The 13,425-nt window shown below is 42.9% G+C and overlaps 1 protein-coding gene across 1 annotated transcript in view; it reads left to right on the forward strand.

The window, feature by feature from the left end:
• LOC115313160 (venom metalloproteinase antarease-like TtrivMP_A) overlaps positions 1-12,593 on the forward strand; it is an 89,652-nt gene extending 77,059 nt beyond the window's left edge. The window contains exons 11-14 of the mRNA XM_040211616.1: positions 440-595; positions 4,778-4,910; positions 5,515-5,607; positions 12,528-12,593. Coding sequence (XP_040067550.1) covers positions 440-595; positions 4,778-4,910; positions 5,515-5,607; positions 12,528-12,593 — 448 coding nt within the window. The remainder of the gene's footprint in view (positions 1-439; positions 596-4,777; positions 4,911-5,514; positions 5,608-12,527) is intronic.
• The last annotated feature ends 832 nt before the right edge of the window (positions 12,594-13,425 follow it).

A 13,425-nucleotide genomic window follows, 5' to 3' on the forward strand; every position in this document is an offset into this window, starting at 1 on the left:
CCCCAAGCACGGGCTATGTCTTAAGGGGCTCGAGGCAATAAACTGGGGATGCACCTGCCACTGACCAGCGTGGTTGACTCCCTGCTCGTAGCGCAGACTGCGCGCTCGACTCAGTGACAAACAGCTACGAAGTCGTAACAAAGTAAACAAAGTAAAAGACATAATGATCACTTCTAAAAATGCTATTTCAACTTTTGTATTTTGACATACTATTGACTACTTATAAGTATAAAAATTTAATCAGCATTTGATTGAAATTGAGTAATTGTGCGTACTAATAGAACTCCGAATTTGTGTACGAAGGCTTTTCGTGGCTTAGTGTACCGCAAATCGTTTAATCACACTTTCAAACACGATTCGGTCTATCTTGTTTGCACATAAAAAATAGCTGATAATTTTAAACGAGACAATTTATCTTCATGTTGACTTTTTTACGCAGGCTTGGGAGCACGCATGATAGCAAAGGTCCACTTTTCGAGGGTCATCCAGGTGCTTTAGCCTGCAAGCCACCACCAAGCCACTTTATGGGCATTACGTCTGGACCGCCTTTCACGTTTTCTAATTGCAGTGAAAAAGAAATGGAATATGTATTAAAGTTAGTATTGCTTCGTATGATCCTAAGCGCTGCCATTTGTAGAATATAGACCAACTCATGTTTAGAAACAAACCGGAGCGCCCCCAGCGGATGCCACCGGCACCGCACCGCGCATTGCCGGTGGACTGTGGGCAAGAAGTTAGCCGTCGCCCACAAACAAACCATTGGAATGCGGTGTTGTCGACGTCGGTGTGTGTTCCCCTGCTCTGTTTTGTCTAAGAATCATTGATTCAACGTCTTACTAGCTCTATTTGATTGATTTAGCTCTCTCGGCGAAATTAACGAGGCTCGTTGCACGTCAAAACTTCATGTGAACATAGTGACGTGTGGCGATTCATTTCGCGTGGACGCTGCATAATGTAAGCTTAAGACTGATTCGCATTATTCGCTATTTTTAGTCATGAGGTCGCTCGGGTTGCAAAAGCGTGAACCAGGTGGTCGACGTCGATACGGAAAATCGCAAGCAGAATTGAAAAACACGATCAGGCATAAGAACAGTCCCTGTATAGGCTCTCTACGGGAGCCAGAGTTGGGCGTCTTTTTTCCACATACCGCCGCGCATCTATTCGCCGAGATTCATTCACGTGAGGAGCCTGATCAAAGTCGTGCAGGAAAGCAGATGTTGAGCGCGCCGCCGTACGTTCCCCTGCTTTTGAACGTGGTCCGCGTCTCGAACGCGCAGCGCCACTATTCGTCGAATTCACTCACGTGAGGAGCAGGATCAACATGCTGTGCAGGAAAGACGGCACTACGTGGATTAACGCACAACCCTGGCTCCCATAGGGAGCCTATACAGGGAGTCTAGGCATAAAACGTCGGTGATATCCCCTGATAACAATCATCAACATCTCCTCCTATCTATTGTTTAAACCAAGCCTACTTACCCCAACAAAAACTTTAAATCTAAAAGTCTATTGAGGCCTCGACTTACTTCTCATTGAAATTACCGGGTCCGCCTTTAATTCACGAACGTCTTTCATGTTAAAGAGCAGCCGACAAGAACCAGAAACCTCTGAAAAAGCAGACGATAGTTCGAACGATCAGGCGGCCGCTTGTTCTTACAGACACTCTGAACGCAGTCTACAGGTGGTTTGTATAACTTGGTGGTTTTCCGGCGTTCATGTTGGAAAAAATAACAAATAAATCTGATGACCATAACTATCCGTGAATTTAACCCACAGTGCCTCCCGCACAAGCGATCGTTGCCCGACGGCGTCTGGGTTTCCTTTTCACTGCCCCTGTTCACGTTCTCGGACAAACCGTGCAGGCGGAAAATACTCTAATAGCGAGTTCGTTTCACGGCACTCGTGCCCACGCGTGCCCACGCGTGCCCACTCGCAGCGTGGAACGGGTTCGTTTCGGCTGGCGCTCCACGAGTGGTTGCACTCTCCGAGTTCGTTTCAGCGCTGACACCCCACGCGTGCATGCACTCGCTGCACCGAGAAAATCGGGAGTGCGCCAAATTGCAATCCCGTCATGCCTCGCTTCGGCGGGGCCGGCGAGGAGCGGGAGCAGACGACGAGGGTTCGTGATTATAATGCAATTAAATGCAAAGGTGCAAGCGAGCTGGACAAAAATGACGAAAATAATCCCTGGAGAAGGGGAACAAGGGGGACAAAGGACAAACATAAATCTCCAAACACAGCTTCGTCTGTTACGATGTGTCGCGGAACCGAACGGAAAAAAAAAGTAGATTTTCTGATAGAAATTGCGTACCGCGGGCAACGAAATCAAACGCGAGCTTGAATTGTGAGCGTCTGCTATTTCACGAAAGAATCAATTGACAACCCGTGATTTATTTGCAGGTTTTAAATCGCTCTGTTGCCGTTCAAACGCTGAAATATACCTGTGTGTAAAGAAATGCTCGGAACAAACGCAACAGCGGCCCCCGAGAAGTCCATCACCATCCGCGTGCGGGTGAAAAATTTAACATTTGCCGATAAAACTCCCCCACCAGAAACCTCTGACTTCCCAATAAGCATCAGAGAAAGCTAAAGATGGTGACTTTATCCGAGGATTGGGCAACATCATCATGTTTAACATTTACCTACGCAGCTAACTTGCCCCGTCGAATTTTGTTCGAGAAAGCTCCCGTTCTCGACGCCCTCACCAAGGCTAATATCTAATTCTCCTATGATGACGATCCAAATCGAAAGTCCCAGTTTTGCTGGATATTCCAACAGTTTTAAGCCGTAGCCTTTCAGTGGTTCACGCATAATACCATGCTCAAACGGATCAAGCTTCTGCTCGGACAGCATCATCCGTTTTCTTCAGTGTAAACGGTTATAAGGATTGAAAGATCGCAACCAGCTGCTTTGTAGACAGCTGGTTGCGGATATTTACGCCGTCTGTAACTATCTCTTCGGCAGCCGAGCTGTTTGAAGACATCGCAACTGTAAACTACAGGTTGCAGTTGCCAACGTTTGTAGATAAACGTTGGTAGCGACTGCAGTCTCGCATTCCCACGCATCACTCGGAACAGAAAGGCGCTAGTTTCGGTTTGAAGTCGGTACCTTTTCTACAACATAGATGGCGGCAGCATCAGTCTTCTGCACTCGGTGCATTTGGCGAGTTCGTTTGAGTCCAGTTTTCCGTGCAACACTCTGTGAGTGCGATGCATTCTGGGAGAGAACTCGAACGGTGCCAGTGCGTGTGAAACGAACTCGCTATTAGACGGACCTTCAAACCTTTCCCGACTCTTTTTGGTCTTTGTCTGGTTTCTTCCGAAACAGCACAGGAAAGCACGTCCCACATGGTGACTTCCGCCCAGAACCCCAGACCGGAAGCGCGCCCGACGCGCCAGAACCGCGCCGTGACGTAACAAAGCTGAGTTCGTGTATAGCCGTTCTAGATAGAAAGTCCTATGCACACTTCTCAGTGGCTTTGCAGCTTAGCCTCGAACCTCGCGCCGAGCTGAAACGCGCTTATTCTACAACAGGGACGTTCTCTTCTGGCATTACCATGTTGCCAGCTGTCTCTCACCAAACCAGACGCCGCTGAGCGTTGAAGTGTTGTCCAAACTGATTGATATACCATACATCCGGTATATTCGGTTACAGGAGAACATAATGCATTAAACAAAATTTAAAAAAGAAAACGGAACAATTCACGATAACTGCCAAAAGAGCGCATCTAAGAGTTCGGCAACGGCTTTTTCCATACCTTCACTACCACCATTCAGTATTTTTTCGCAATGAGCAAATCGTCAGCCACCAAGATACACATCTCGCTGACGTCTCTTTTGATCGGTGCATAGTGATTTTCCGCAAGAGGAAAAGGACATGATGGACAAACAAAATAAAAGACCTTTATCCGAGTAGGCCCAGCAGTCGAGCATCTGGTTCAGCCCTCACGCTCCCTCCTGGCACGCCCTCGGCCGCGCCATCTTCTTTCTCTTCCACATGCGCCGCACACGTCACATAAATCGTCATGGCTGCTGTTTTTCCTGGTTGATCCACATACGCCCACACCCATGGAGTGCTTAGACTTGGCTTGAATGTTAGGCTGCACCAGCATCGCTCAAAATTGTAGAGCACGGGAACTTCTCTTTAAAAACGTCAATAGCTTAGACGTGCGGGAACTCCTCCGATGAGCTTGGGGAGTACAGTTTCTCCTTTGTAATGCTACTCACATGAATGCCGGTTGTTAAATTGAGTAAGGAGAGTTTCAGGATGAAATGAAGAGGAATCTAAGGATGAACGGCATTTATATTTTTTAAGAATACACAAAGTAATTTCTTGAAAACAATGATAGCTGCAGTGCAAGTTTTATTATTGGCGTTGCATCTCGTTCTATAGTTTAATGGATACGGATATAATTAGCATACCAATAAAGTTATAAACGTTTAATCGAATGCATTGCACGAAATGTCGTCCTTTGTTTTTAATAACTCGATGTACGTTTGTTACATAAACCTTAAGCCGTATACTAATAAACAGATCCCTTACCCAACCAGTCATGAGATAAGAAAGTAGAAAATTATCCACAAATAGAGGTCCCCCGTTTCACTTTAGAAATAAAGCATAGCGTAGAAGGGTGCTGTCTTCTCTACAAACGCGGAAGTGTCGCCAAATGACGGTAAATAGGGAACTGATACGACCATAAACTGCACATATGCAAGGCGTTGTGCACTTAGCGTTTTTGTGTAATGAAATACGTACTAATAAGCGAACTTTACTGCAGGCTGCGTGGAAAGGACTGCTGGAAGACGCAATCCTACAACGACTTTTTCAATGCGACTAAGGAAGTCGCGGGCTCAACAATTACACCGGAGACGTTCTGCCACCGCATTAATCCGGAGCAGCCTGTTTCAGCAGTAAGTAGCATTTGGTTTTTGTTATACATTTAATAAAAAACGTTAAAAATGATAATGTAGAAAGGTTAACATAAACACAGCTGTCATAAACGACAAGAAACCTTCCAAAAATCTTTACATTACAATTTGACTTTCATAAATTATTATGCGACTTCCTTCCGTCGACAGTTGCCATATTACTATAAATATTACATGCAGCTTAATGTGTAAGATTCAGCACTCGGTCCTTGTTTTTCACTTTTTTTTCTCGACGTGGGCAATCTCAGTCTAAACACCGTAAATTAGTGTCTATTTTAATGCGAAGAGTGTTCTTCGTTGCTGTTGTCTGTAGTGGTTTTATTTTATTTTGAAACAAAAATTGGTGGTTATACCTTTATGCCTACTTCATCATCAATTGATAACGGCTTTCTTTTTGAAGGCCTCGCCCTCCATATTTGCTACAATCTGTGTGTGTGCGCTGTTGAGATATTAAAACACTCGCTATTGACAGCAGTGTGACCGCGTTTTCCTCCTTATTGAAGGAAGTAATCATATTATTGAAAATAAATGTTCACATAGAGTAAATCATAAACTCTAGTTACTTTTTCCTTACAAACGACTTCAGGAGACGGAGAACTGCTTCATAATATGCATAAGAAAAGGAAAAAGTATCAAACGTTACCCGGCCCCATTCGGCTACCCTTGCGGAGATGGAAAGGTAGGGAAGTCAATTAACATATCTGCTCGTGTCGAAACTGTTCGGGAACAAGTATACTTCCAATAGGTAGAAAGAAGGAAGGAAGAAAACACTATTTTCAATTAAACGGCAACTTTAGTCCGGGTCGCTTGAAAAGGCTGCAAGGGCAGCCTCCGTGTGGCCGGCCAGGGTGAATTGGTTTTCGGCTCCGCAACTAGCCAGCCCGTCGCTAAATGATATGGGAGTGGCTGCAGGTAACGAGGGGAGTGTGCGTGTATGTAAGCACGACCACAGCACGTGCTGTATGTTCGAGTAATCTACGGTGTGTATTCATGAGCTGTACCCTGTGCATTGTGGAATTTGGGTGTGAGGTATGGGGTTAGGAGAGTTTTTGCCTGGATTTGTCTTATGAGCCCTTGTATCTATTGAGGCTTTTGTGGGGTTTAGGGTGTTTTCCTACTATCTCTAGGTTTTCAAAGGAATGTTTGCGGTAGTAAAAGGATTGTGTGTTTCGGTGTAGTTTCCGGGGTCGCGCACGGGTTGTTAGGTGCCCGCAACTTGTGAGCTTGGGCGATCTCATTTGCGCGCTCAATGCCTGGCAGACCCTCATGTCCGTGGACCCAGAGAATATAAAACTTAGTGTGTGTGCGTTGCTTTTAAAAGAACCGGTTACGTGAGAGGCTGTATTATTAGAGAGTTTGTTTAAAGGCAGCCTCTGCAGGCTGCTTGCGAGTCCGTTGGGATGATGGATTATTGGGTTCAATTATCTGGAGTCTAGGCATCTATTGCGATAGCCAGAGCGATTGCAGTTATTTCTGCTTGGGATGGGGTGAAATTCAGAGATTGGGGTGATGAAAACCCTGGATAGCTTTTTGTCTACAGCTGCCACTTGCGCCAAAAGGGAGTCCGGTGCGAGAATAGCATCGACGTAGAGTACTCATTGATCATGGGCTGTCTTTTCGATGGCCCTTGAGGACCTTGTGGGTTGCTTTGACATGTACTTGGCTTCTTTTTTTTTTTTCTTGGGTGGGGGGGGGGGTTGCCTTTCAGTGTTTATGATAGTTGGTATTGGTAATACCTTAATTCTTCCCTGTGTAGGGAGCGGATAGTGGCGTCGAACGTTTCTTGAGTTTCATCTCCCTTTTTACAGCCCAGGGTTCGTAAGATGGTACGCCCCTGGATTGTGTTTTATATACGTCTGAATTTTCCAATCTTCTGGTCCATCAGGCGTTGTTCTAGTGTATTCTGTGTGCCTGTGTCACCTAGAGCTTGTTGGTTGGTTTATATAGGGAAACCTAATGCCAGTTTGCTGACTTTTCACAGCTGTACTTGTACTTTGTTTAATTCTGTTTTGGTGAAGTTTAAGTATAAAATATGGTACATTAAGCGGGAGATGGCAAGAGCCTCATTTAAATGCAGAAGGTCCGTTTCTTTTAGTATTTTGTACCTGTTGGAGGTGCGTTTGATGACTTCAATTATTTTGGTTGGTCTGGTCGATAAGTTTGCCTAAAGTGAAACGGGCTCGCCCATTGTTCTGTGCAGTTTTTCCCGGGATCTTAACGGAGCTTTTCTGAGGAATTGTCTTGTCGTTGTTGTTGTTGGGCGTTGTTGTTGGGGTTGTTGTTTGGCGTTGTGTTTGGTGACGACTGTGCGTTCAGATTATTCGTTTAGCAGGAGAGTACTTTATTTTGTGCATAGCGTGGCGTTATATCAGCTGTAATGTGCAGTGTTTCTTTTATATCTCCGTGTGTACATTTATTTGTCCAAAGTGTGATGCCATCGGCGTAGATGGAGTGCCGCAGGTTGGGGATGGCATTCCCATCCTTGGGTAGGTGCATCATGCTCAGATTGAAGAGTGTTGGCGATCGAATTAAGCCTTGTGGGACACCCCTGTTGATAGAAATTGGAAATGCTGTCTCCTTCAAGCGTACTAAATGTCCGTTTGGCTGAGCGTGCCTGCAAGAAGCTTTTGGTTTAGATGTACAATTTACTTCCACAGTTTGTGCTTTTAGGACTCGAAGGTTGGCATTATGTTCCGAGTTATCAAAATACTTGGAGGAACCCTGGTTGCTTGATCCATGTCGAAATTTCGCAGCATAAAAATCGCATTACGCACTGAAACAATTTACACCACTAATCAGCTTTCCCTAAGGCGAAAACTATTAGGTTTTATCAGAACACATTTCTCGTGCTGGTGAACACCCCAAAAATAATATGCTGGCGATCTTAACAGCCCCGTAGGGATAGCTGTTTAGCAGCAACATGGTTACAAGATTTTACAAACCACAGGCAGCTTTTAAGTGCATGAAAAAGCCTATAGAGTCGAAGTCAATCGCACACGAGGAAGGAATCACGAGAATGTGTATTTTTTTTACCACCTCTTATACTTGACAATTTAAAGGCTTTCATTCCCAGGTCTCTGCAATTAGAAGGTTATGCCCGAGTCCAAATAAAGCGACAACCATAAACAGCCGACACCGACCAGCCTCAAATACGTGCATCATGTACGCGAAGGCACCTTTTGACAGGCTTGCAATCCATCGTGCTTACTTTATGAGCACCGAAAGTCTGCAAGCCTGCCAAAGGTACCCTCGCGTGCGTGCAGCGCGATTTTGAGTCTTGTCGGTGTCGGTTGTTTCTATTTGTCGCTCTGGTGGGACTCGGGCATTCCAAGTCTGTTGCCTTGTTCTGGTCAATATTTCACAGAAAGCAATATATATCTAAGCTCAATTAACGTATCTCCATGAAAAAAAAATCGTACAGTCAATACTTATTCAACCTACTCGCTAAAATAACCATCCCTAAAGTTGTTTTTGAAGTGCGAACATCCTTCAAAAAGGGGGTTCGCCTCACTTTATCCTCGCACACACCCTCTTCACACCCTTAAATATATAAAGGCTGCTCTCTGCAGCAGTACCCTATTTGTATAAAAAATAAGTGTATCACTAGGGTGCTGAGAGGATGTAGCCATAGAGGACTCTTAAATGCAGGAGGGGATTTTAATATAGATATGGGTAATAATAGCCTGTCAGCCAGAGATTTTGACGCACTTATATTATCAAATGGTTTCATTAATGCGATTAACGTACCAACAAGAGTCACAGCGGAATGTCTATCCGTCCTTGATCTGTTCATTACAAACTGTGTGCAATCAAATTCTGAAGCAAGAGCTATATCGTGTTGCACTAGTGACCATCTTCCTGTGCTTCTTTACGTTGAAAAAAAAATGGGCCAGCAGTAAACAAATTATCCAAAATACTTTAACAATCAATTACAGAGACAGCACTTAATGGGTTCCGGGATGCAATTGTGCATACAAATTGGAGCTATATAAGCAATTTAAAAGAGCCAAACTAGATTCGTAATACCATTTTGAACAGTTTTAAACATTTATATTGTACTCACTTCCCTGTAAAATTGCGTAGGCTAACTCGAAAAATTCGTAAGCCGTGGATCACGCCAGAATTACAGAAGAAAATCAAAATAAGAGATAACTTGTGTGAGAAATTTTTAAATACTCGCACATTCTATGATTCGACCATTTTCAAGCAGTATCGAAACAAAATAGCAAAAAAACTACGATGTGCGCGAACGGAATATCACTCCTCATTTATAAACGATAAGAACTGTAGGCGTGACGTGATGTGGTCTAGATTAAATACAGTCCTGTCCATCACGGTCCCTCACATGCCCCTCTTTCAATACTGCAAGTCAGTAGAAAAGAATTATCCGGAAGAGAATTAGCTGAGGCATTTAATGATTTCATTGCAAGTATGACTGTCGGCGATGGCTCGCCTGGCACATGTTGCGATTATGTAAATATACAAAATAACAGATCTATGTGTTTGCATCTTGTTGCCAAGGAAGAGGTGATAACAGTAATCAAAATATTAAAAAAAAAGCCGCAATAGCTGCGATATTGACGGTTTACAAATAAAGCCCGTGAAGCACGTAGTTCACATCCTTGCACCGAATCTTGCTAAAATATTTCTTCAATGTATAATGGCTGCTGCTTTCACAGAAGGGATGCAAGTTGCAAGAGTAACTGTTTTTTATAAAAAGGAGGAGATAAATAGTCTGACTAATTATAGGCCAGTTTCTATTCTGCCTGTTTTATTCAAAAGTATTTGAAAAAAAAAATTACATTCAAGACTTTCAAACTTTATCGATAAACGTAACTTGTTAACCCGATACCAATTTGGCTTCCATAAAAAAACAAATCTACTGAAATAGCACTACCTGAACAAAAACTATACATACTTACACAGTTTGAAAGCAAAGCTATTGTTGTCGGTATATTTGTGGATTATTCGAAAGCTTTCGATTTGGTAAATCACAATACATTGCTAAAAAAGCTTGCATGCTACGGTATTCGGGGACAGGTGTTGTTGCTTTTGAAGTCGTACTTATATCATCCAAAGCAGGTCGTTCAAATAAATAATATGTGCTCCTAAGTTCAACCCGTCCTTTGTGATCTGCCTCAGGGTAATTGTGAACATGAACCCTATTGCCAAATTTATTATATACGCGGATGGCACAAGTATTTTCTTTTCTGGTAATGACATTCACAAACTTGTAGATAAAGGTAATTTTACGATGAAAGCAATAGAAAAGTGGTTAGTTTCTAATGCCATGCAGATAAAGGAATTATAAAAGAGTCATATTCAGATAAAAAATAGCAGGCCAGTTCCAGTACATAAATATATCATCCTAAATTTATGTCTGCAGAAATTGTTGAACATTTTAAGTGTCTTGGTGTTGTATTTTCTTCCTCTATGTCGTAGGATAACCACATAAACCATATAGTAACTAGAAAAGCTCAGATCACAGACATTATTGGAGGTATTAACTACCTTCTTTCCACAAAAATAAAGTTACTCCTTTATAATTCGCTCTTTTATTCTCATCTAAACTATAGTCAATTGGTATGGGGAACAACAACATTTTCAAACTTGCAACTTGTTCATATATTACCAAAAAAAATGTCTTCGGCATATTTACAATGGGCCTTATGGAGCGCCAAGTATTAACTTGTTCCACCGCTCCCACGTGATTAGAGCATTCAACTTGTATGGATATCAATTAAGTTCGAGATATAAATTAGAAACACAAAACAATAGTACTAACTTACGTGATATGGCTCATCTTCTAATAAAGAACGTAACTAGTTATTCAACAAGACATAGAGAAAATTGGGTAGTACGTACACCTCGTTCGAACTATTGAAAAGATTGCCTAAGTTTCATACTACCGTCTTTATTAAATAGACATCATCTTGTGCATTTTTATTTATTTTCCTGTAAGTACACTGAACTCCGTAGAACATATGTAAACCGAGAGAGTATGATTTTTCACGATTTTTGTTTGTTTAAATGCGTGCGCTCTAAACATTTATGATCACAATGATTTTTTGGGGTGTGTGTGTTATTGCAATGTATTGTTAAGATTACCTTTCTTCCCGCCTTTTTTGGGTTTTTTTTTTCTTCTGTGAATACTTTAGCACAATGCTGCTGAGCTGCCAATATTAAGGGTCTATGGACTCGTCAAGCTGCAATGTTGTAGCTGTTTTTCTGCAGCTCCTTCATCTTCGTTGTACTAGGTGAAAATAAACTGATTTGATTTGATTTGGGATAAATCTCCTAACGGGCTTTTTCGCCCTTAAAGGAGTGAAATATTTTAGTGTGCACATGCTTTGCAACAAATGGCTTTGCGTTTAATGTGCTGTTTCAACATGTTTGCGCAAAGGCTCAAATATATTGAGGCCGATATTTTCACCTAAAGGTTTTTTTTTATTGTGGTTTAAATCTACGCGTATCAACATGTCCTGCGCGTCATCTTAAAGTGCAGCAGAGCCTGCGATCGCAAGGTTATCGTTTTTTTTTTTTTTGTAGGTGCAGTAATCACCCCAGCATTCCCTCAGCCAACCAACACTTACCGCCCATTCACACTGGAAGCGGATCCGTGTTCGCAAAGCGGTTGTGAACACGGTTGTATAAAGATCCAGTACAATGGACCTTTCCCGAGAAGCGTTCTGCGCACGCGCGAGCGCCCTATGCCAAGCGGTGGAAGTCGGCACGAAAAATCGAGGAAATTCGGAATGAGGCTGTAGATCGACGAGTGGAACACGTAATTGCAGCATATATATAATTGTGTTGCACAAAAAAAGAAAGTGGACGGAAAGAAAAACACGACGTTTGGGTGGACGCTACGGATTTCCCTCTTTAAAGTCGCGTTGGGCACGCGACGCAGCTCAGAGAGCGAAGCAACTGGCAGCGTAGCTCCCAGTATCGATTGGTAGCGCAGGTAGGTCACTTCCTCGATTTTTAGTTCATGCAGCCACCGCCTGGTGCCGTCGGTATGTGGAAAAGGTCCATTGCACGCGCACTCGATGACATGAAGTGCGCGTGCAATTGTACAGGATTTTTATACAACCGCGTTCGCAACCGCTTTGCGAACGCGGATCCGCTTCCAGTGTGAATGAGGGGTTAGAATTTTGATATTGTTACAGCAGCCTTCGCAGCAACCAGAAGGTAATGTGGAATACATAAAACATTATTGATAGCGAAAAACATCCGCTTGTTTCAACTGCACCCTGCAAACATTAATTGCCCTAACCATATTAGAGGCTCGTCTCTGCGGGTTTCGTAGGCGCTAAGGTCGTGTTTCTTACTAAGGTTTAGGCCATGGGATAAGCTCCTGAAAGTTATTATGCGATTAAAAAATTCTCGGTCGCGTGTTAGAAACGTTTGATGCTGTCTCTGACACTAGACAATTCTCTATTAGCATATTTTCTTCTGAATAAATAATATTTTTTTATATTAAACATATTAATTGTTTTATAAAATAGACAATATCAGGCCACCTTATTTTCCCTATCATAATGTCATGATTCAACACGGTCGCAAAGTTGATTATAAACTAACTTTAAGCCTTCCTTTCAGCGGTGCTGGTTTGGTACTTGTGAAGACATTACTAACAAAACACAAAGCGACCTTTGTGCCGGGTAAAAAGAGCCTATATGAACCGAACATATTGCCGCGCCCAGGGCTGAGAAAGCAACGCTCGGTCACGGACCTCCAGAAAGTTCTCGTTTATTCATGTACCGCATGTAACTTCTATCATTTATTCCTGCTTTTGTTTTCTAGAAAGTGCGTGTTCATTCTCGCCCCGATCACGCGACGCTCGAGCCGCTTTCGCCGAATCTTCGAGATAGCGACGCACTCTAGATAAGAGGCCGCCCGCGACCTTGTCGAGTCAGTCTCGCCCCAGCGCTCGATTCTGCTGACACGCCGACTTCGACGCCCGCGACGCTCTGCTTTCTTCTGTTTCCTTCTTTATTTTTGGCACAAGTTCGCCACATTAAACGTTCGTTTATTTCTGTTTATTTCTTGTTTATTGGTCACGACTCACCACCCGTGACAATATAGCCAATCGACCTTCATGTTCTTGCTTTTCAAAATATGCTTGCCTTCAATGAAAAATATCTAAAGGCTATTTGCTTCGTAAGCTTTTTTTTTTTTTGTTTTTGAACAATAAAATGGTGATTGAAATGGAACTTGGATGTAACGTTTGTCGTCGTTTTACTGGAAACTGACGGCCGGATATTGATTATTCGTTGCCACGATTCACAAAGAATTTAATTATCTATATCACAAGCTGCAACTCAGCTTTTTTTCTATACGCAACAAATCCAGGAACTAATTTTATACCTTTTAAAACAAGAGGGACTGTGGCAGCACAAATTTAACTTGCCATCTTGCAAATCGCAACTACTCCATTTGTGGCATGTCGTTCGCTCCGTGCTTACAAAATTGAACATATTATGATTCTCCAAATCAA

The sequence above is a fragment of the Ixodes scapularis genome, unplaced genomic scaffold, assembly GCF_016920785.2.
Source record: "Ixodes scapularis isolate PalLabHiFi unplaced genomic scaffold, ASM1692078v2 PGA_scaffold3__209_contigs__length_174095766, whole genome shotgun sequence".
Classification (NCBI taxonomy): Eukaryota; Metazoa; Arthropoda; class Arachnida; order Ixodida; family Ixodidae; genus Ixodes; species Ixodes scapularis.